The sequence below is a fragment of the Podarcis pityusensis genome (genome assembly GCF_964106645.2).
Source record: "Podarcis pityusensis genome assembly, chromosome: 3".
NCBI classification, from domain to species: domain Eukaryota; kingdom Metazoa; phylum Chordata; class Lepidosauria; order Squamata; family Lacertidae; genus Podarcis; species Podarcis pityusensis.
In genome coordinates, this window is record NC_138026.1 from 111,378,362 (window position 1) to 111,399,370 (window position 21,009).

Below are 21,009 nucleotides of genomic sequence, written 5' to 3' on the forward strand. Positions count from 1 at the left end.
AATCTTTATCGCATCTGTGCCGTCCCAGTTGTAACAAGAGTCTAACTTTGCTGCAGGTCTGTTAGTTCTAAAGTCAAAGCAAGAGCATTGAGTGCCTCTCATGATATACTGAGTGTGGCCATGGGGCAATTTCACATTAAAGTCCTGCCATGTTTTTTTGGGGGGGGTGTTATTTCAGTTGATGTGAGTGAAATGTGCAAATTACCCTTCATCTCGTTTTCTTGCCGTGATTTTAACAGGAGTGAAGAGCTAAGAGGTTTAGAAAGGGTTCGCTCTGGATAATTGGGACAGATGGGGGAAATGCGTTCTCTGAATAAACTTATTGTGTGTGACTCTTACCATGTAACAGCCTCTGCCAACACAATGTCCTCTACAGGTTGTGGCACTACAAATCCCATCAGCCCCAGCAAGTGCTCACTGGGGCTGATGGGAGTTGTAGTCCAACAACATCTACAAGGTATCAGGTTGGGGGACCTGTGGCCTTCCAGATCCCAGGCCAGGTATGATGGGAGTTGGAGTCCAACTGCTTTTGGAGAGTCGCACATTCCACATTCTGCATATTTTGGTCCCGATCTTAATGAACAGCAGTTGGGTTGTGAACTTGTGTCATCTAGACCAGAGGTCTAGTAAAAGTGAAATAAAATCACTTAGAAAAACATTTCAAGCTTTGTGAAAGTTTCAGTAAAGTACTCCAGTCATTCATTTTATCCGTTAGCTGCTAGATAACAGTGAAGTAATAAATAAGAAAGATATCATTATTAATGCCGTGTGGCCCTAGGGGCATACTCTTCCAAATACTTCTTTTGGCAAAGGCAAATGTAAAGGTTAAGTCCAGTCAAAGGCGACTATGGGGTGTGGCGCTTATCTCACTTTCAGGCCGAGGGAGCTTGCGTTTCTCCACAGACAGCTTTCCAGGTCGTGTGGCCAGCAGGACTAAACTGCTTCCGGCACAACGGAACACCGTGATAGAAACCAGAGCGCACAGAAACACCATTTACCTTCTCGCCACAGTGGTACCTATTTATCTACTTGCACTGGTGTGCTTTTGAACTGCTAGGTTGGCAGGAGCTGGGACAGAGCAATGGGAGCTCACTCCGTTGCGGGGATTTGAACAGCCAACCTTCCAGTCGGCAAGTCCAAGAGGCTCAGTGGTTTAGACCACAGCGCCACCCACGTCTTTTGGCACCAGCCTTTCAAGATACATTTTCTGTGGCCCAGAAATCCAGAGTTCCAGCTCGGGCAAGCAAAGCCGTCAGACCCAATTGCTTAACCACCACAAATGGGTACGGGGACAAGTGAGCTTGGTATTGAAGGACAAATTCATTGACTGACAGGCTATTGCTCCTAAAGATGAGGTGGTGGACTATCAAACTTCTTGGTCTGTTCCAGTGGTGCTCCTTCTGTGTTCTCACAAGTGGTGCCTTTGCTGTCACTATTTTGCGGGAGGAGTTCAAGAAATTTAGTGTCGTGCAACTGAATTGGATAAAAAAGATTCACTGCCCTAGTGCAACAAGCCCACTTTTTAAAAAACAACAGCATATTTTTTGCAAAGTACGGGAAAACTCAGTGAAAAGTGGGAATGAACTAATGATCAGTGTAAAGACATATAAACTCTTCACAAGGAAATCAGGATGAATGCTCCTTGTCGTATAGCCACCCCACAATCCCACACAGAACAGCTGCATATTCCTGCATTGCAGGGGGTTGGGCTAGATCAGGGGTCAGCAAACTTTTTCAGCAGGGGGCCGGTCCACTGTCCCTCAGATCATGTGGTGGGCCGGACTATATTTTTTTTGGGGGGGGGGGAGGAACGAATTCCTATGCCCCACAAATAACCCAGAGATGCATTTTAAATAAAAGCACACATTCTACTCATGTAAAAACACGCTGATTCCTGGACCGTCCGCAGGCCGGATTGAGAAGTCGATTGGGCCGGATCCGGACTCTGGGACTTCGTTTGCCTACCCATGGACTAGATGATCCTCAGGGTCCCTTCCAATTTGTTTTTATGATTCTTTGAAATCAGAATGAATGATAAATAAAGGCTGCATTTGGGGCAGACCCACTCCATACATTTAAGCACTGTTTTACTGCTGTAACAGTCATGGCTTTCCCCCAAAGGATCCTGGGAATTGTGGTTTGTTAACGGTGGCAAAAGTTGTTTGGAGACCTCTGTTCCCCTCAGGGAGCTACGCTTCCCAGCCTTTGAGCTTCAACTGCCTGCAACATCCCCAATTCACTTACAGTATTGTTGCAATGCTATCATATTTACTACATGCGTTTGGCTGTACTTATGTGAGGCTCCAAAGACTTGATTTTTATAATACACAGTAGGTGCTTCCTAGCCTGGTTGCCTTGACTTTAGAAGGAACACAACTGCAGCAATCTCTGTGCAAAGAGCTCTCATTCTGGCACGCCTTCCACTGCAAACAAACATCTAGATAAAGTGGTTTGCGAAGGCCTTGAGATAATTGCATGCATTCCGAAGTATGTTTGCAGGATTAGCTTTTAAATCTCGTTTGCTGAACCCTCTCCTTGTTATGTTTCTTTTTCCTCAGTGCATGCTGATAGTTGTTTTGAGTTAAGCATTGGTGATCCCACTGCCACGCTCGATGGGTAGGATCATGGCTAAAGCCAAGGGAGCCTTCTAGGATTTTGCAGCCCAGAATTTAGATAAGCTGCCACCCAAGGGCCATTCCCAACTGTTTGCTTTTTAGAAATGTGTCTGCAGAAGCAGCCACAAAATGGCTGCACGTCTGGTGCCTCAGAAGACCAGAATGGGTGGGTGGGAATATAAGCTACAGTAAAAAAAAAAAAGTTAGTTCACAACTCCACTTAAACATTCCTGCATCCACACACGTGTTCCTGTTAGGGCATTATTTCCTTATTTGTTCTGAAAACAAGACCAACACCCCCCACACCTGTAATTAATTAAGGAAAAAGACAAAGGTGTAGCCCCGTGATAAACGTTCAGCATTTTGTGCCACAGCAGCATATTTTGGGGTGGGGGTCAGAGGGGCATCAGCCCTGCTGCCGCCACAACAATAGAACAGGGGGAAGTGCCAGCCAGGTATGGGGAGGTCTGAGTTGGCAGTGGCAGCGCCACAGGTGTTTATGCCAAACTGCAGCTCCCCTGAGCTCTTGGGTGCCTTGCTATGCCCCCTTCTGGTGAGTGCCAGGAGGGCATCTCTGCCACTTCACCACCACGCCAAATAATAATAATAATAATAATAATAATAATAATAATAATAATTTATTATTTATACCCCGCCCATCTGGCTGGGTTTCCTCACTTCTCTCAGCAAGGGAACCGCCAGAAGGCCCTCAGCACTGGACCTCACTGTCCGGGCTGAACAATGGGGATGGAGACGCTCCTTCAGGTATGCTGGGCTGAGGCAGTTTATGGCTTTAAAGGTCAGCACCAACACTTTGAATTGTGCTCGGAAATGTACTGGGAGCCAGTGTTGGTCTTTCAAGACCGGTGTTATGTGGTCTCGGTGGCCACTCCCAGTCACCAGTCTAGCTGCCGCATTCTGGATTAGCTGTAGTTTCTGGGTCACCTTCAAAGGCAGTCCCACATAGAGCACGTTGCAGTAGTCCAAGCAGGAGATAACCAGAGCATGCACCACTCTGGCGAGACAGTCTGCGGGCAGGTAGGGTCTCAGCCTGCATACCAGACGGAGCTGGTAGACAGCTGCCCTGGACACAGAATTAACCTGCACCTCCATGGACAGCTGTGAGTCCAGGTGACAGCCGAGGGAGAGAAGACTTCCCTCAAGATCAACCTTCTCGATCCACCAAAAACCTCTACAGAGGGTGAGGAGGTGGCCGTTGAACAGTGGAGACTATGCATAGGACTCCAGTCAGGAGGTGAGGCAGGAGGACTCACCTGAAATTGAATGGCGGGATCTCGCTCCCGTGGAGATAACTTGAAACACATCAATGACATGCTATGGTTTGCTTGGAAAAAGACACATCTTTTTCGCGTTTTTAGTTTTTCCCTTTTGTTTTATGCTGGGGTTTTTAAAATGTATGTGCTTGTTCCTTTGAGTTTTTGTAACAAAAGTGACTCGAGTGTTAAATAAATAATAATTCAACAATAATAATCCGTTCATTTATTTCACAATATTAAGGGGGGGGGGAGGGAACGCAGCTTCAAATAGAAGAAGATCTTTGCTCAAAGTACAAAAGGGAAAATGAGAGAGACCGAGAGACTAAAGAATCAGTTGTCCATATTGTTGCACACAGTAATAGGACGTAAATGTGTGAAATGTTCTCCACGGTCCAGAAAATTGGAAGAAGAAGATGATGATGGAGGAGAAGCCACTTCTAATTTCCTCCTCTTGCGCTTGGAGGAAATGGTTTGCAGGATCACCTGAATGCAGTTTAATGCTCCTTAGCTGGTTTTTAAATGCAGCAGAGTATAGTAGGTATTATTTTACCTCTCAAGTTCTGGGTCTTGAAAGGGAAGTTTCTAATCGCAACTTTGCACTCCCCTTTTATTTGATACAGGGATTGGATTGCCGTTACGTGCCACGAAAATTTCCCCGTGTAACTCAGCAAGCGCTTTAGGGACATAAATATTAAAACACTCAGTAAACGTGACAATATAGAAGCACAAGCAATATCCCTCCACCTGATTACAAACATTAACCACTTCTGTTGCCGCTCCATACAGCACAGCTCCCAGTGACCAGGAATGGCTCCTGACCCTATGAAGAGGGGTTTGGATGTGGGATATGGAGGGAGAGGGTGCAGAGGGGAGATGGAGAAGAGAAAGATCTTTGGGGCAAGCTGCCTTCCTCTTGTTCAACCATTAGATGCAACCCCAACAAATATATTATGGCATGGGATATGGTAGGCAAATACAAGGTTAAAAAGGTAAAGGGACCCCTGACCATTAGGTCCAGTTGTGGCCGACTCTGAGGTTGCGGCGCTCATCTCGCTTTATTGGCCGAGGGAGCCGGCGTACAGCTTCCAGGTCATGTGGCCAGCATGACTAAGCCGCTTCTGGCGAACCAGAGCAGCGCACGGAAACGCCGTTTACCTTCCGGCCGGTGCAGTACCTATTTATCTACTTGCACTTTGACGTGCTTTCGAACTGCTAGGTTGGCAGGAGCAGGGACAGAGCAATGGGAGCTCACCCCGTCACGGGGATTCGAACTGCCGACCTTCTGATCGGCAAGTCCTAGGCTCTGTGGTTTAACCCACAGCGCCACCTGTGTCCCAAATACAAGGTTATTGGTACCTTAAATGTGGCTGATCTCCCAATCCAAGTAGACAGCTTAGTTGGGTAGAATGTGATGCTGATAACGCCAAGGTTTCAGGTTCAATCCTTACATGGGACAGCTGCATATTCCTGCTTTGCAGGAGGTTGGACTAGATGATCCTCAGGATCTCTTCCAACTCTACAATTTTATGAATGGAGCTGCCGCCGTTATGGGGAAGGCGGGTATGTGAAAGAAGAGTATACCAATGCACCCCATTTTATTTTTTCTACATTGATATCCTTTCCACTGCTTAGCAGATCCACTAAAGTTTACCTTTCTTATTTTTAAGATATGTTTCCTTGCACAACTTCTCTGTTGTCCAAATCCAAAAGTGTTTCAGGAAAGTGAAGGTGGATCACTTTTGCCCTCGGGGAAATAAGTCAAGAGGGCTAGTCCTTAAAGGTCAATCCGCCAGATAATTAAAAAGTCAGAAGTGGATTATTTTCCTATTTGCGTAGTGGGAAAAGAATCCAGCTAGTGTGAAAAGGCAACAACATTTTAGGATTCTTCCCCTCCCGACAGTAACACAAACACACCGGCACGAGGCTCGTTTATATAAAACGGCATTTTTGGCCGTTCAGTGCTTTAACAATAATTCCTTTATTTTTTCCGAAAGCCCCAAAGGTCAGCTCACATGCACGCATCTTCTCTGGCAAATTTTGCCCTTTATTGCACAGAGGGGGGAAGATTAGAAGGAATTAAAGTTGCCTCGCTTTATGTGTGCCCAGCACATAACTGAGATTCTTAAACAAACATAAACACAGCGAGCGAAGGAAGCCAGTTTGCATTCCTCCCTGTCCAAACTCCCCGTCCCACTTCCTCAGACTGAAGGAAGAGGAAATGTGTTTATTATTATTTACATCAGGGAGTATCTTGCCGTAAGCCTGTGGAGTAGGTTGTTATTAACCCAGGAACAGGGGAAGCAGCTGAATCTTAACCTTCCAAGTCAAGGCCTAACATGCTACTTGTCAGCTGGGCCATAGCATATCTCAAAAGCAGTCGATTCTGTTCTGCATGAATGTTGCTTCAAAGATTCAAGTTCCCCTTTATAAACACTTCATTCCCAGAAGCTAGTATCTGGGGTTGGCACTGAGGGTAGACAAGGGGTGTCAGATGTTGTAGAGCAGAGAGTTTCTCTTATGTATTAACAGAAGCTTGGGAAGTAAAAACCTCTTCGTCACAAACAGCGTAAGAACACATCGATGACAGAGGAGGGATGGAATACTCCAATGTATTCTAATGTATACTCGCCTGACCAAAATTCTTGATCACCTATGGTGACCAGGCAAGCTTGTAGATACAATGCTGTGTTAACAGCTGTACACAACAGTGTATTTTAAAAACTTCAGGGACCCTCTTCTGCATTGACGGCTTCATCACAGAAACCCTGCACGTCGCAGAAGATTCTGGCATGCAAATTCGTGGATATAGAATTGTGGCTCGGGGTGTGGAGTGGGGAGAGAATGAGATATCGTCTTAAGACCTACCCAGTGCTCGCCTGTGACTACCTGTTGCTCTGCAGGGAAACCTGCCCGTTGTGACTGATCTAGTGAAGAAACTCTCAACAGTTTCCAACGAACCCTTGTACGTTCCATGGAACAATGTTCAGAAATTCCAGTTGTCAAAGATGGGATTTTGGCAGGTACCCTGCAGCGTCTTAGCACTGCAAGTGATATTCAGTACTTAACCAAAATTTACTCTGTTGTTGTTTAGTCGTTTAGTTGTGTCCGACTCTTTGTGACCCCATGGACCAGAGCACACCAGGCACTCCTGTCTTCCACTGCCTCCCGCAGTTTGGTCAGACTCATGTTTGTAGCTTTGAGAACACTGTCCAGCCATCTCGTCCTCTGTCGTCCCCTTCTCCTTGTGCCCTCCATCTTTCCCAACATCAGGGTCTTTTCCAGGGAGTCTTCTCTTCTCATGAGGTGGCCAAAGTATTGGAGCCTCAGCTTCAGGATCTGTCCTTCCAGTGAGCACTCAGGGCTGATTTCCTTCAGAATGGATAGGTTTGATCTTCTTGCAGTCCACGGGACTCTCAACAGTCTCCTCCAGCACCGTAATTCAAAAGCATCAATTCTTCGGCGATCAGCCTTCTTTATGGTCCAGCTCTCTCTACCCACCTATTAAAGTATAGAAACCCTATCCTCTGTTGCACAGGGTGATTCTATGTCTGCTTCCCCCAATCTCATGTCCTGCAAATGTTTTGCACTGCAAAGACCATCAGCCCCAGCCACCTTGGCCAATCGTCAGGGATTATGGGAGCTGTAGTCCACAGTATCTGGAGGACATCAGGTTGAGGAAAGCAGCGGCGTAGCGTGAGTTGTCAGCACCCGGGGCAAGGCAAGTAATTTGCGCCCCCTAACCCGGGGCAAGGCAAGTAATTTGCGCCCCCCCCAACCCCTAACCTGCCGATCTGAGTCGAGTTGCTGCTGGCGCTGCCGCCCAAACCACGCCGCTTGCCCGGAGGAGGAGGGGGGCAGAGAGGCGAGGAAAATGCAACATGGCCCAGCAGCTGCAGCAGCTGCAGCAGCAGCAGCGGAGGCGGGGCTGTGAGGAGGGGCTGCCTGGCACGTCCTCCGCGGCCCTGACGCGCGGGGCTGAGAGCCGCTGCCTGCCGGACGCCTTCAGCCCGGGCGCGCGCACAGCTCGTCGGTTCCACGAGACATGGGGCTCTGCTACAGCCTGCGCCCGAGGCTCTTCGGCGACTCCGGAGGCAGCGAGCGCGCCCCCCCAGATGTTGCGCCCGGTGCGGCCGGCCCCCCTGGCACCCCCCACGCTACGCCACTGGAGGAAAGATGTTCCAAGTATGAATGGTGTCCATTGTGAAATCGTTCTTACTTGCTCCAGTTCTATAGGTTGAAGCACAAACAGACAAAACAAGAAATTTCCTCCTCCTTTGCTTCTAAGTACCTTTTGGGTTCAATTCTTACTACATTCATTTCCACAGGTCTCCACTATTTGCCAGAAAGTTGGAGCGGAAGATTAGGGCTCCTAATTAACTTGATGAAAATATTTTGAAGTAGCAAAAGCTAAGTCCTCTGAAAAATATAGTTTCTCTGATTTTTAGGGTGGAAAATATATAAGGCTAGGGGTGCACAGTTAATCACTGAGCAACATTATGAAGTTACTCATTTTTAGTCCTGTTTCTTTTTTTAAAAAGCAAACCACTGGCGTGCAACATTACTGAAAAACAGTTATTACCAGTGGTAATGGAGACGATGGGAAGTTTGATGTACTTTAAGAAGACTTATTTTCAAAATACATGAGTTGTTGTTCTTGTTAATTTTATATCTTTGTAACAAATGACGTAAATGTACAGGTTTTTTGTGTTTTGTTGGTGTGTAAGAAAAAGAGAAAAGAAAAACAGTTATTACCAGTGGTAGCAAATGCAATTCTGGAGGAGCAAAATCAATATTCCCTCTTTCCACAAACCAGCTGATCAGCAACAGGATAAGGAGCTCTCTGACCTGCAGATCTTAATTACCACCAGTTCTATTCCGACAGTGATAATTAAACCTTGTTTTCTCAGCAGTTACTTTCCATACCAGCTGAAAAATAGCTAGCCTGGGTCATGTGTTTGTTGACAGACTGCATCTTGCAAGAGAGCTGCCCATGAGCAGCTAGCTGTGTAGTGGTCTGGGTCAGGGGGGACCTACATTTCTGGGGCCCTGAAGCTTGAATAATAATAATAATAATAATAATAATAATAATAATAATAATATAATTTTTTATTTATACCCCGCCCATCTGGCTGGGTTTCCCCATCCACTCTGGGCGGCTTCCAACAGAATATTAAAATACAATAGTCTATTCAACATTAAAAGCTTCCCCAAACAGGGCTGCTTTCAGATGCCTTCTAAAAGTCTGGTAGTTGTTTTTCTCTTCGACATCTGGTGGGATGGTGTTCCACAGGGCAGGTGCCACTACCGAGAAGGCCCTCTGCCTGGTTCCCTGTAACTTGGCTTCTCGCATTGAAGGAACCGCCAGAAGGCCCTCTGCGCTGGACTTCAGTGTCCGGGCTGAATGATGGAGGTGGAGACGCTCCTTCAGGTATACTGGACCAAGGCCGTTTAGGGCTCTAAAGGTCAGCCCCAACACTTTGAATTGTGCTCAGAAATGTACTGGGAGCCAATGTAGGTCTTTCAGGACCAGTGTTATATGGTCTCGGCGGCCGCTCCCAGTCACCAGTCAAGCTGCCACATTCTGGATTAGTTGTAGTTTCCAGGTCACCTTCAAAGGTAGCCCCACATAGAGCACATTGCAGTAGTCCAAGCGAGAGAGAACTAGAGCATGCACCACTCCGGCGAGACAGTCTGCGGGCAGGTAGGGTCTCAGCCTGCGTACGAGATGGAGCTGGTAGACAGCTCTCCAGGACACAGATTTGACCTGTGCCTCCATGGACAGCTGTGAGTCCAGAATGACTCCCAGGCTGCGCACCTGGTCCTTCAGGGGCACAGTTACCCCATTCAGGACCAGGGAGTCCTCCACACTTGCCTGCCTCCTGTCCCCCAAAAACAGTACTTCTGTCTTGTCAGGATTCAACCCCAATCTGTTAGCCACCATCCATCCTCCAACCACCTCCAGACACTCACACAGGACCTTCACTGCCTTCAGTGGTTCTGAATTATTAGGGGGGCTCCTTCGCAACCAGCAACGAGGTCTGGGTAACCCCTCTTACCTTCTTCAGTGGGATTGTTCCATGACAGATTGGCAAACCTTCACAACATCTGTGCTGCTGACTTTCAAACTTTGGGGTTGTCGAAATATATATATATATAACAAAAGAATAATCAATTTGAGTTGTGTGACACATTTTTTTGTGGTCTAAAGTTGCTTCTGTGGCCCCTCTTTCCTAGTAGATCCATCCTTGGGATTGGGGTCATGGGGAGCTGGAGACCCATAGCTATTTCTGGAGGATCCCAGAAATTAATTAATTTGCATACCGTCCTTCATCTGCAGAACTCAGAGCGGTTCACAACATCAAAATACAAGATAAAGACACAAAATTCATAATAAAAAACAAGAACAAACACCGGGGGGGGGACCCCCACAAACCAATAAACCTCCCCCTCTCCAGATCAAAACAGATGAGATTCTTGCCGTTATGCTCCCAGAATGAAGAATTTCAGTGAATTGCAGCAAGATGAAGTGAAACTTTTTACATCAGAGTCACAGGGGTCAGAAAGGGGTGACTGTAGCAAAATATTAATGTTTATGCCACATGTTTCCCCGAGATACATAATACAGCTGTATAAACTTCTGGTTTTTGCCGCAGCTGTTTCAGTGAGTCGCTTAAATCGACGGAACGGAAAGCAAAAGAGATGTTGCATTAAAGTCATGACTGAGAGGGCAGTGTCCCAAGGCCACATTGGCTGGGGGATTGCTTGGCCTTCTGAAAGCAGGAAGAGCTTGGGAGTTGGAGGTGGGACTTGGTGGAGGAAGGCAGGAGACCCTAGTAGCAAATCTTTACCTGTCAGGATGTGGGGAGGGCAGAGCCTGGTGCTTAATGGGCATAACACGTATCAGATGTCCTCAAGCCTTCTTCCTTGGCACTGGCCCCTTGCCCTTAGTTGACATCTTCCCCAGAGAAGAAAACCCTGCAGCTTTGAGCCAGACTCTGAGATAGGAGAACCCTACTGAGTGCAGAAGCGCCTTTAAAATGCCGCAAACCCCGTTCTCGTAGCGCCGTAGGTGGGAAGGCAATGAACCCCTTCAGTTTTGGGTCTACTTTCTTGCATCTTTTGGCTCAATTTCACATGCAGATGGCAGCCCCGTGGGAAAGAGGTCAAGGTGGGGGAGGAACTGGAGGAAGGGGGCCAAAAATTGATGCCGCAATAGAGCAGCCACCTTGCCAAGTGATCAGTTTGGGCATCTTGCAAGAGCAGCCTGTCTTACCTCCTCCCACCAGGTGGGTAGGAAGAGAAAGGGAAAGAAGGAGTGTTGTGGCGGGGGCAGTTGTCTCCACCCACTTTTGGTCTTGGCTCCACCTACTTATGGCTATGGCTCCGCCCACTGCTTGCTCCCTGCTCCGCCCACTGTTGCCATGCATTCTCTGACACATTACCACCAATGGAATGTAGCTCTTCATAGAAGCCATAAGTGGGATTGTCGTTGTTAAGTTGTGGGTGAACATATCAGATGACACAGCGATTCTTCAAACAGCTCTTGTTTATTCACAGGCCTGAACTGAACTGAACTGAAGGGTTCAGCCAGCCTGCTTATATAGAGCTCCACTAGAATGCAACAGTAACCATTTTCCGTAACTATCCAATCACTGAACGTCACTTTCAATCCCTTATTTGCATATGTGGACCTGAGTGAAAACTATCTACAGTATCCCCCTGCTGGCCCAGGGTGAGAACTTCAGTACATAACAATCGTGGCATTTTGGGACTGCCAGCGGACTCCAGAGTCTCCCCCACCACCACCCCGGAAAACAACGTGTTTTAATGTTATGCCTCCCCTGGGGTTCATTGCAGGAACCCAGGCAGAATATATCTTGGTGGCTCATAAGCCAGATATGTCTTCTGGCAGGCTTGAATGCTTGGACTAATGGGCAAGTCAGGAAAAGGAAGTGGGAACAAAAAAGCTGTTTCTTGGGCCAGAGCTGCAAGGGACACACTCCCTTCTGGCCAAACTGCTAAGGGCTACATGCTAATGGTGCGTGGAGCCAGAGGCAAAAATAGGCCCAGCAGCAGCTGCAAATGCTACCTTTGTCCCCTAGGCTTGTTTGCACACACAATCGCTCACCCCTCTCTGCCTTCCGTCCAGATTAGGGACACTTTTTCAGCTAGCAAAAGCTTCCTGGTGCAAAGCAGGGCTAGCGATTAGTGTGGCTTCTGGAGAGGGCTCCAAGGACCAGATAGAGAGACCTGGGGGCCACATTCAGCCCCTGGTCCTCAGGTTCCTCATCTTTGGCCTTTATGATCTGCATCAGGAGGAGGAGGGGCCCCCCATGTTGCTAATATCGTATCATTACGGAGAATCCTGACTCATTATACTAGATGAATTCTGGGAAGCATTGTAGCTCTGCTGTTCCTCACAAAGCAATCCCACGAATTCCAATTAACTTCAATGTAGTAAATTGCAATTGTTCCGGAGGCAGTTAGCTCACTGACTCACCCCCTCCCCATTTTTCTTTTTTCCCCTCTTTAGGAGCTGCACACAGAGCCCTTTAATGCTGCAACTTGACAGATGCTTTTTAAATGTGGTTTCTGCCCAATTTGCAGCTTGTCTCCAACGTTTCGCTCTCACCACCCCGCCGGATTATGTGCCTCCTTTTCTTGTTCCTTCGTGGGAGCGAGCTGGAACGAATTTCTCCTTCCTAACATCCATCTTGCTCATATATATATATATATAGGATCCCCAAAGAAGTTGTAAAGTTCGCTTCTCACAGAGCCTACTCAATCAGCCGTGGCTGTGATTCTGACCAGGCCTTTTTAAAAAGAGGTTTGCATGTTGGCAACCAGCACTTCCTGGAGTCTTCCCAGTTCTCATTACTGTGAGCAGCCAGAGCTTTATTTGCTTGTTTAGCACTTTCCCACCACTGCAAGGAATGCGAGTACAGGGACACAAGAATGGGGGTGTTCCAGTCAAATTTAACTAGCATCATGTACACGCTGTATTTTAAAACCCAACTTCAGGCAAGCCAGGGAACAAAGTCTTTGTCTAGGTATGTGTGCACCTGTGGAGAGTGGGTGCTGCAAATTTTGCAGAACTGGAAGTCTTTAAGAGGGACCACCAAAAGCCAGTGTGGTGTAGTGGTTAAGAGCGGTGGACTCGTAATCTGGTGAACCGGGTTCGCTTCCCCGCTCCTCCACATGCAGCTGCTGGGTAACCTTGGGCCAATCACACTTCTCTGAAGTCTCTCAGCCCCACTCACCTCACAGAGTGTTTGTTGTGGGGGAGGAAGGGAAAGGAGAATGTGAGCTGCTTTGAGACTCCTTCGGGTAGTGATAAAGCGGGATATCAAATCCAAACTCTTCTTCTAGCTCTCTGCATACTGGAAGGTAATTTGTTGACAAGGGCCTGCCTTCAATATTGCATCGTCAAATACTGTATCCAGCTTGATACCTGGTAAAAACTTGCACATGTTTTTGGTTCGCTTGACCAATTATTCCGCATGCAAAGTGTGGGGTTTTTTTTGCAGGAATGTTTGCATAGCGAGAACTCGGGCTGGGCGATATATCGATATATCACCCGAAACCTGTTTGAATTACTATATTGGTTTCATAATTTTGTACCTGGCAATATATTGCGAATCATGACGTGTGTGTTTTGCAAAAATCACAATGTGGGAAAAACCAGTGCTTCTCTTGATTTCTGCAGCCCCTTAACTCGGCCGACTTAGGTTTCCCTTGCCTCCCACAGGAGGAAGCAAATCACAAGAGCGAGCGCTGGCAAAAATCATGATGCAGGGAAAACAGTGAATCCAGCCAGTGCCTCTGTGTAGCTCCACCCTTATTTCAGGCATTGTGATATATCGGTATATCGTGATGTTTAGCTGGTGATATACTGCAAAGTTGGAAACCAGATATCGCCCAGCCCTTGTGAGAACTAAAGAGAGCAATCCAAAGTTCAAGGCGGGTGGTAAAGTCCTCTTTCCTCTGCCTTCTGATTTGCAGCCTCTGGCTTGCGTGAGGGCAGTGGATAGCACATTGCATTGGGCCAGCAAGATCTGAGTTCAGATCTCTTCTACCAACTTCACGTGTCCTGCTGTCCTCCCTTTAGTTGTTGTCATCATCGGCATCCATCTGCCTCAAGAAACAATGGAGTACGCCTGCAGGGGTGAGGTTAAACGGCTGTGTTAGCAGCATGGAAGTGACCTCCCTGGGGTGCAAGCTTGGGCAGTGTGTATGGAGGTCCTAGGCTGCCCAGTTGACAAGACCCCCCCCCTCAGCCTCGCTGATGGGGTCCAAAAGAAAGGAAAGCAATACATTTGGCACCAGCTTGGCTGCAGGAGTTGCCAGAAGAAAGCGTTCAAGGCGCCATCCAACCGCCTTAGGGACTCCAGTCCGGATTTGTGTCAGGTTTACTCCTTAGCCTTTTGACCAGAAAAATAAAATAAAAAACCGTCAGCTGTTTCACACCAGTTCTCTCTGCGCCAAGCAAAATCTCCCTGCTACAAAGACAAGTATTTATTCTCCAGCTCCATGATAAAGCCCGAGGAGTCTCTGATTGAGCATTCCTTTGGCAACTTCCTGAGGTATTTTGGATAACTTATCCAAAATTATCCCTCCATTCATGCGGGGACTACGAGTGGAGACAGTTCCTAGTGGTGGACGAAGAGCTCAAAAGAACGAAGGTTTTATTTATTATTATGCTGGGAGATAATCACCCTTGTTAGCTTTGGCTGCCTTCGCTTCGTAGTCACTCATATTACAGCAAATTCATCAGAAGCAGGATACAGCGGGCTGCATCATTCATACTCTGAGTAGACCCATTGAAATTGATTGGCATTGCCACCATGCATCTGTTCCTTGCAGGGTCAGAAATTAACCATCAAGGGCTTCCCACGCACTTCAATGGACGGGGGCTGTCTGACAACTGGGATCCTTGTCCGCATGCAGAACTGTCCATTAAAATGGGTGGGAAAGCCTTGCGTGTGCAGGAGTTTCTTGGGAGAGCCAGAGTGGTGTAGTGGTTAAGAGCGGTAGTCTCGTAATCTGGGGAACCGGGTTCGCGTCTCCGCTCCTCCACATGCAGCTGCTGGGTGACCTTGGGCTAGTCACACTTCTCTGAAGTCTCTCAGCCCCACTCACCTCACAGAGTGTTTGTTGTGGGGGAGGAAGGGAAAGGAGAATGTCAGCCGCTTTGAGACTCCTTAAAGGGAGTGAAAGGCGGGATATCAAATCCAAACTCTTCTTCTTCTTACCAGCCACAGAACTGAAAATGAGTTGGCTGCTTGGATTCATGCACCCTTGATTGACCACCTTTGCACTGACGTTTTGTTTCCCTTCTTTCTTTTTCTTCCGAATGTTCTTCTTGCAGCCCAAGCCAACAAAGGGAAGGATGCGCATTCACTGCTTGGAGAACGTTGACAAAGCCCTCCAGTTCCTGAAAGAGCAGCGGGTGCATCTCGAAAACATGGGGTCCCACGATATCGTGGACGGGAACCACAGACTCACCCTCGGCCTTATTTGGACTATTATATTGAGGTTCCAGGTAAATCTGAGATCACCTTCGGCCCTTGCCTTTCCCTGCAAGTCACACTCATCGTTCCCAGCTTCCCAGATCATCAGTCTTAGCGGAATCACTTTAGGGCTGCCCTGAATGCATGGTGCATTTTGTTTATAATTAGTTATACAGGCTGGGGCTGGTTCTTACTTCGAATAGGAAGGGGGGGAAGATTTCTTCATTCCTAAGCTGCGGAACGAAATTAAAATCACCCCACACACCTTTGCATGCCTGGGAGCCATGGCGAGAAAGTTCTCACTGGCAACGATAGGAACTTTCTCCCTAAAATACTCCTAGCCGCACTGAGAGCTAGGGAAATTCAAATTCTGATAGTGGAGGGTGAAGCCTTCCTATGCACTGATTGCTGCTGCAGCTGCTTCTATTAATAGTTATTTTTCTTTGGTTTCTTATGCATATTTAAAGGACTGTTTTATTTTAGGGATTTTACTGAATTTTGCCTGGTTGAATACCAGTGCTTCCCAAACTTTTTGGGACTGCTGTCCCCTTGCTTCCATAAACCCACCCAGAGTGCCCCCTACCCTATAAAAAGCATGATTCAGAATAGCAGTTTGCGCGACCCACAAAGGTAGGTAATAAAACTCCAAACGGTGCATTTATTCAAAATCTAGTTGAAGCTATTTAGTTTAATCAGTTCAACAAAATTGAGGAGCTTGTTGCAGAGATACGAGATTGTCAAAGCCTGGTAACCATTTACATCTCCCAACAACCAAGGCTTGCCTCTTAGTGCCCTCTTCCAGTAATCCTCCCACACCCACCCACCCTCAGGTCTGGTACCATCTGACTTGGGGAACCACTGTTGTAAACCGTCCTGTGGCTTGTGCAAAGGGAGATACATAAATAATCTGAAATAATAATGTATTTCCAGTAAGACCAACACCCCATATAAACACCTGTAATTACCGTATTTTTCGCCCTATAGGACGCACTTTTTGCCCTCCAAAAATTAAGGGGAAATGTGTGTGTGCGTCCTATGGGGCAAATGCAGGCTTTCACTGAAGCCTGGAGAGCGAGAGGGGTCGGTGCTCTCCAGGCTTCGGGCAGATATCCGCAAGCCTGGGGAGCCCAGCGGGAACTCCTGCCGGGCTCCCTAGGCTTGGGGATAGCAGCCTGTTCTGGGGGCTGGGGTCGGGGGAAGCTCGGACTTCCCCCGGCCCCAACCCTGCGCCTGGGGGGGGGGGGGAATAAAAAATATTTTCTTTATTCCCCCCCCCAAAAAAAACTAGGTGTGCCCTATGGGCCGGTGCGCCCTATAGGGCGAAAAATACGGTAATTAAGGAAAAAGACAAAGGTGTAGCCCCGTGATAAACGTTCAGCATTTTGTGCCACAGCAGTATATTTTAGGGTAGGGGTTCTCTCTGGGTGGGATGAAACCGCCATGCTAGTGTTTTGGCAGGTGGGCTGCTCCTGCTGGTTTGTTTTTGGGGCACCAGCCTCCACCCCCCATCTCCCTCCCGGTAAGGAACAGTGACCCACCTGTCAGGAAACCAGGATTCGCGGTCCCATCCCACCAAAGCAAGCCACTTTGGGGATTCCTGTTTATTTCTCCCTCTTCCCCTTCAGAGAGAATTTCCTTCAACCTCTCCCCACGGGGCATTCCTTCTCAGCACTTCTTTACGTAATTATGCAGATCAGGGCCGCGATTTCCTGCAGAGCCAAGGCTACAGTTCACAAAGATTTACGAGGGAGCTGAACCTGCTGGAGTTTATAGGCAGAAACCAAAGTTCCACACTTAGAAATCTGCGGGGCTTGTGTACTTTATCTGGGCTGGGTCATTCTCATGCTTTGTGAAGCATGCTCCTTTAAAAGTGGAAGTAGCCAGCTCTGTTCACGATATTATTTTGTACGTATATAGGGGAGGAAACCTTCAGATTGTTTTGGAATCCAGTGCACGCTTGCTGTCATCTTCTTCTTTGGCGATCACTCGTAGCCGAGTAAGATTGTCTTCCATAAACACGGTTTTAACAATGAGTCCGTAAGTGACTGGGGAGGCCAATTCTGGATCCACACATCCTTCCACAGTGGGGACATAGGTTTCTGGGCGGGAGCTGATCACAGTGTGGATTTGCCAAGTGTGCCTTCCTCTTAGCACGTTTCTCCAACGTGTGTGTGTGTGTGTGTGTGTGTGTGCGCATGTTCACATGCTGGTTCTTATAGTCTCCTACTCTGCGGTTGCTTCGGCAACCGTGTTCTCTCAGAAAGTTTGAAGGCTGTCTGAAATAAATGGGCTGGGGGAAAACTGACTTGCTGATCCATGTGTTGCATTGCAGATCCAAGACATCAGTGTTGAAACAGAAGACAACAAAGAGAAGAAGTCTGCGAAAGATGCACTGCTACTATGGTGTCAGATGAAGACAGCCGGGTGAGTTTTGACCCAGTAGTCCTCTTCACAGTGCTGGGGGAGCCTCTCTCAAGTCTCTTGCTCTCTGAGTGTTTAAGACTACAAATCCCATCAGCTGGAAGGGGTTGATGGGAGTTGTAGTCCGAAGCATCCAGAGGGCACCAGGCTGGGGGAGGCTGCAGTGCATTTAAAACACACAGGCCTCGATCTCTCCTTAAGTGCAGTGTCCCGAGTTAAAGAACAGCTTCCCTTAAGGCAAATCGGTGTTCAGAGCAGGGAGCAAGACTTTCTTCTCCAGGGCAGCGTCATAACTTGTGCTGTCCTGCAGACAATATGGACCATTCAGAGGTCGTTTTTGTGAATACAGTGGCTCAGAACAACACTTAACAGCGCGGCACTAAGATACGGAACTTAGGGGCCGAATGCTTTACAGAAGTTGGGCGTTTAAAATGGCTGCCTTCCCAGAAGCCTCCGGGGCTGTTGCTCTGTGGCAGACCACATGCTTTGCATGCAAAATGCCCAGGCAGGCTCAATCCCTGCCATCTTCAGGTGGGGATTGGTGGACCCTGTCTGAATCTCTGACATGCGTTATCGACTGATTCATAGACTGGGCCCAGTTTAAGGCAGCTTCCCACAGTCCTCTGTGGTGGAGAATGTAACCTGATGGATCCACTTCCATTTTCAAACCTTGACACTGAAACCCAGACCTGGTAGAGAGATCAGGACGTGTGCACCCCAATTTGCCCTTAATAAGGTCATCGGCTCCAGCCTCCTCTGTCACATGTCCTCCTCAGAAATTTGTCCAGGTGTAAATGTGGCCTTTGGGCTGCAAAGGGTTCTCCATCCCTGTTTGAGAACCACCTCCCCATCTCCTTGCTTCCTAGTTTTGGCATGGATTGGCCAAGTCTTGCCGCAGGTTTTGAGGCCTTTTCCCCACCCCCTGCTTGTATCCTAGCCTGCCATTCGGTCGCCAAAACGGCTCCATTTCCTTGACAGATGCCTTCCCCGCCTCTCCCCTGCGACCTGCAGCAACCCCGTGCTTTTTAATTTTTATTTATTTGTTTGCAAAGATGTCTACCCCTCCAGCACGAAGGAGATGAAACGCCGCGGGGGTGAACCTCATAAAACTCAACAGCAAAAATTACATTTGTTAAACTAGTGCAAAGTGCATCACAAATCCAGTAGGTCATATTTATAAGACATCGTAATAGCCACAGGGGTTGCCTGGGTAGACAGGTAAGTGTTAAGCAGGCACCCAATGATAATTTTGGAAGTACCTGCAGGGATTTTATTTTTTTGGGTAAAGAAAATTATTATTATTATAATTTAATATCCGCCCTTCACCCTAAGGTTTCGGCTATTAAAACACAATGTTAACATTAAAACACAACATTGCACAATATTAAAAACTGCTGGAAACAATTTTAAATTACAGAAATAAAGTGGACCCTAACAATATGCATCTCAAGTGTCATTCAGTATTTGCTGAATGAGGGTGCTGGATTCATCCTCATGGGGAAAAAGTTCCACAGCTTAGGGGCCACCACAGAGAATGCCCCTCCCAGGCCTCCACTCGCTGAGCTTCTGAAGGTGGTGTAACAACCAAGAGGGCATCCACCTTCGATCTTAGCACCCGGGAGGCGGTTTTTCAGGGATTATAATGAGGTGCCACTACTCCTATCTTGATTTTTAAAAAACCCTGTGGGTGCCAGCACAAGATGGCTTCCGTGGATAGCAAAAAAAAAGGTTACGGAAAACATTAGATAGCTACCTACCTGATTTTCATGGGAAGCAGATTCCAAAAGGTCACACTAAATGTCCTGGTCTTTTTATTTTATTTTTTAAAATGTATTTATTTTATTTGATCTCTTACGCATTCTTCACCGCAAGGTCCCAGGGTGGGTCGTTACAATAAAGCATACAATTATAAAACAAACAAAACTGCTACAACAATAAAAACCAGTGTAAATGCAATTCCGCATATAAAAACAATGCAAACATTTAAAAACAATTCCGACTGTATAAGCTGTGACAGCAGACTAGGACAGGAACGTAGAGCTGTGCTGGATGAGGCCAATGGCCTACCTAGTCCAGCATCCTGTTCTTACAGTGGCCAACCAAGTGCCTGTGAGGAACCAGCAAGCAGGATTTGAATACGAGCCCGCAACCCTCCTGTGCTTTCCAGCAACTGGTATTTGGAAACATTGATGCTTCCGACCACAGAGGCAGAGCGATGGCCATCATCCATCATGATCAGTAACCATTGATCGGCTTTACAGATGCGAGAGGAACCTCAGGAGCATACAGTGCGGTTAGAGTATCTCTCCCAAGGATAAAATGACTGGGCAGCGGAATAATAGGCAAGGCCTCAGGATTTCCCATCTTAGTAATAGTTCTGTCCTCCCAGGTGTCAGTAAGTCCTTTATCTATTCCATATCTGAAACCTCTGCATCCTTTTTAAAAAAGAGGAATTGCCAGTGAGTTCTCCAGGAGGGCGTTTCCCATTTTGCCTTCTGCAGTTCCACTTAAAAATGATAACCCGAAGGCTGCTTGAGCGCAACCTTTTTTCCGGCTAACTCGACGCCTCTCATTATTCATATCTCTGAGCCTTAATCCTATACTGATGGAGTTTTCTTTGTTTTGTTTCTCTCCCCCACCCTTCCATCTTTGGTTCTTTTGTTGTGCCAGCTATCCCAACGTCAACATTCACAACTTCACCACAAGCTGGAGGGACGGCATGGCTTTCAACGCGCTAATCCATAAACACAGGTGGGCACTTGTCGGAGACGTTGATGGAGTCTTTAAGCTCTGGACCAGTGGATGCAGAAGCGCAACTCGTGGCGTAGCCGCAGTCCTGGGCCCCCTCTTCCAGAACAGCTGCCTCGCACCACCTCTTTTTCTCTCTGCAAAAGACTTCGCTTCTACTCCCTTTGTTGCCGCAACGGACCAATCCTATGCATGTAGACAAGGAGGCAAATCCTACTGCGTTCAGTGGGGCTTACTCCCAGCGAAGCATTCATTGGATTGATTTCTAAGTACCGTATTTTTCGCTCTATAGGACACACTTTTTCCCCTCCAAAAATTAAGGGAAAATGTGTGCGCGTCCTATGGAGCGAATGCAGGCTCCTTGGCTTCAGCGATAGCAACGCAAAGCCTCTGAAGCGCAGAGGGAGCTCTCCCTCCGCGCTCCGGAGGCTTCGCGTG

The 21,009-nt window shown here is 47.5% G+C and overlaps 1 protein-coding gene across 3 annotated transcripts in view; it reads left to right on the forward strand.

The window, feature by feature from the left end:
* Positions 1-21,009, forward strand: part of SPTBN1 (spectrin beta, non-erythrocytic 1) — a 225,325-nt gene that overhangs the window by 132,449 nt on the left and 71,867 nt on the right. For all 3 annotated transcript variants that reach the window (XM_081000778.1, XM_081000776.1, XM_081000777.1), the window contains 3 exons: positions 15,261-15,434; positions 17,735-17,826; positions 20,494-20,574. In XM_081000778.1, coding sequence (XP_080856904.1) covers positions 15,261-15,434; positions 17,735-17,826; positions 20,494-20,574 — 347 coding nt within the window. The remainder of the gene's footprint in view (positions 1-15,260; positions 15,435-17,734; positions 17,827-20,493; positions 20,575-21,009) is intronic.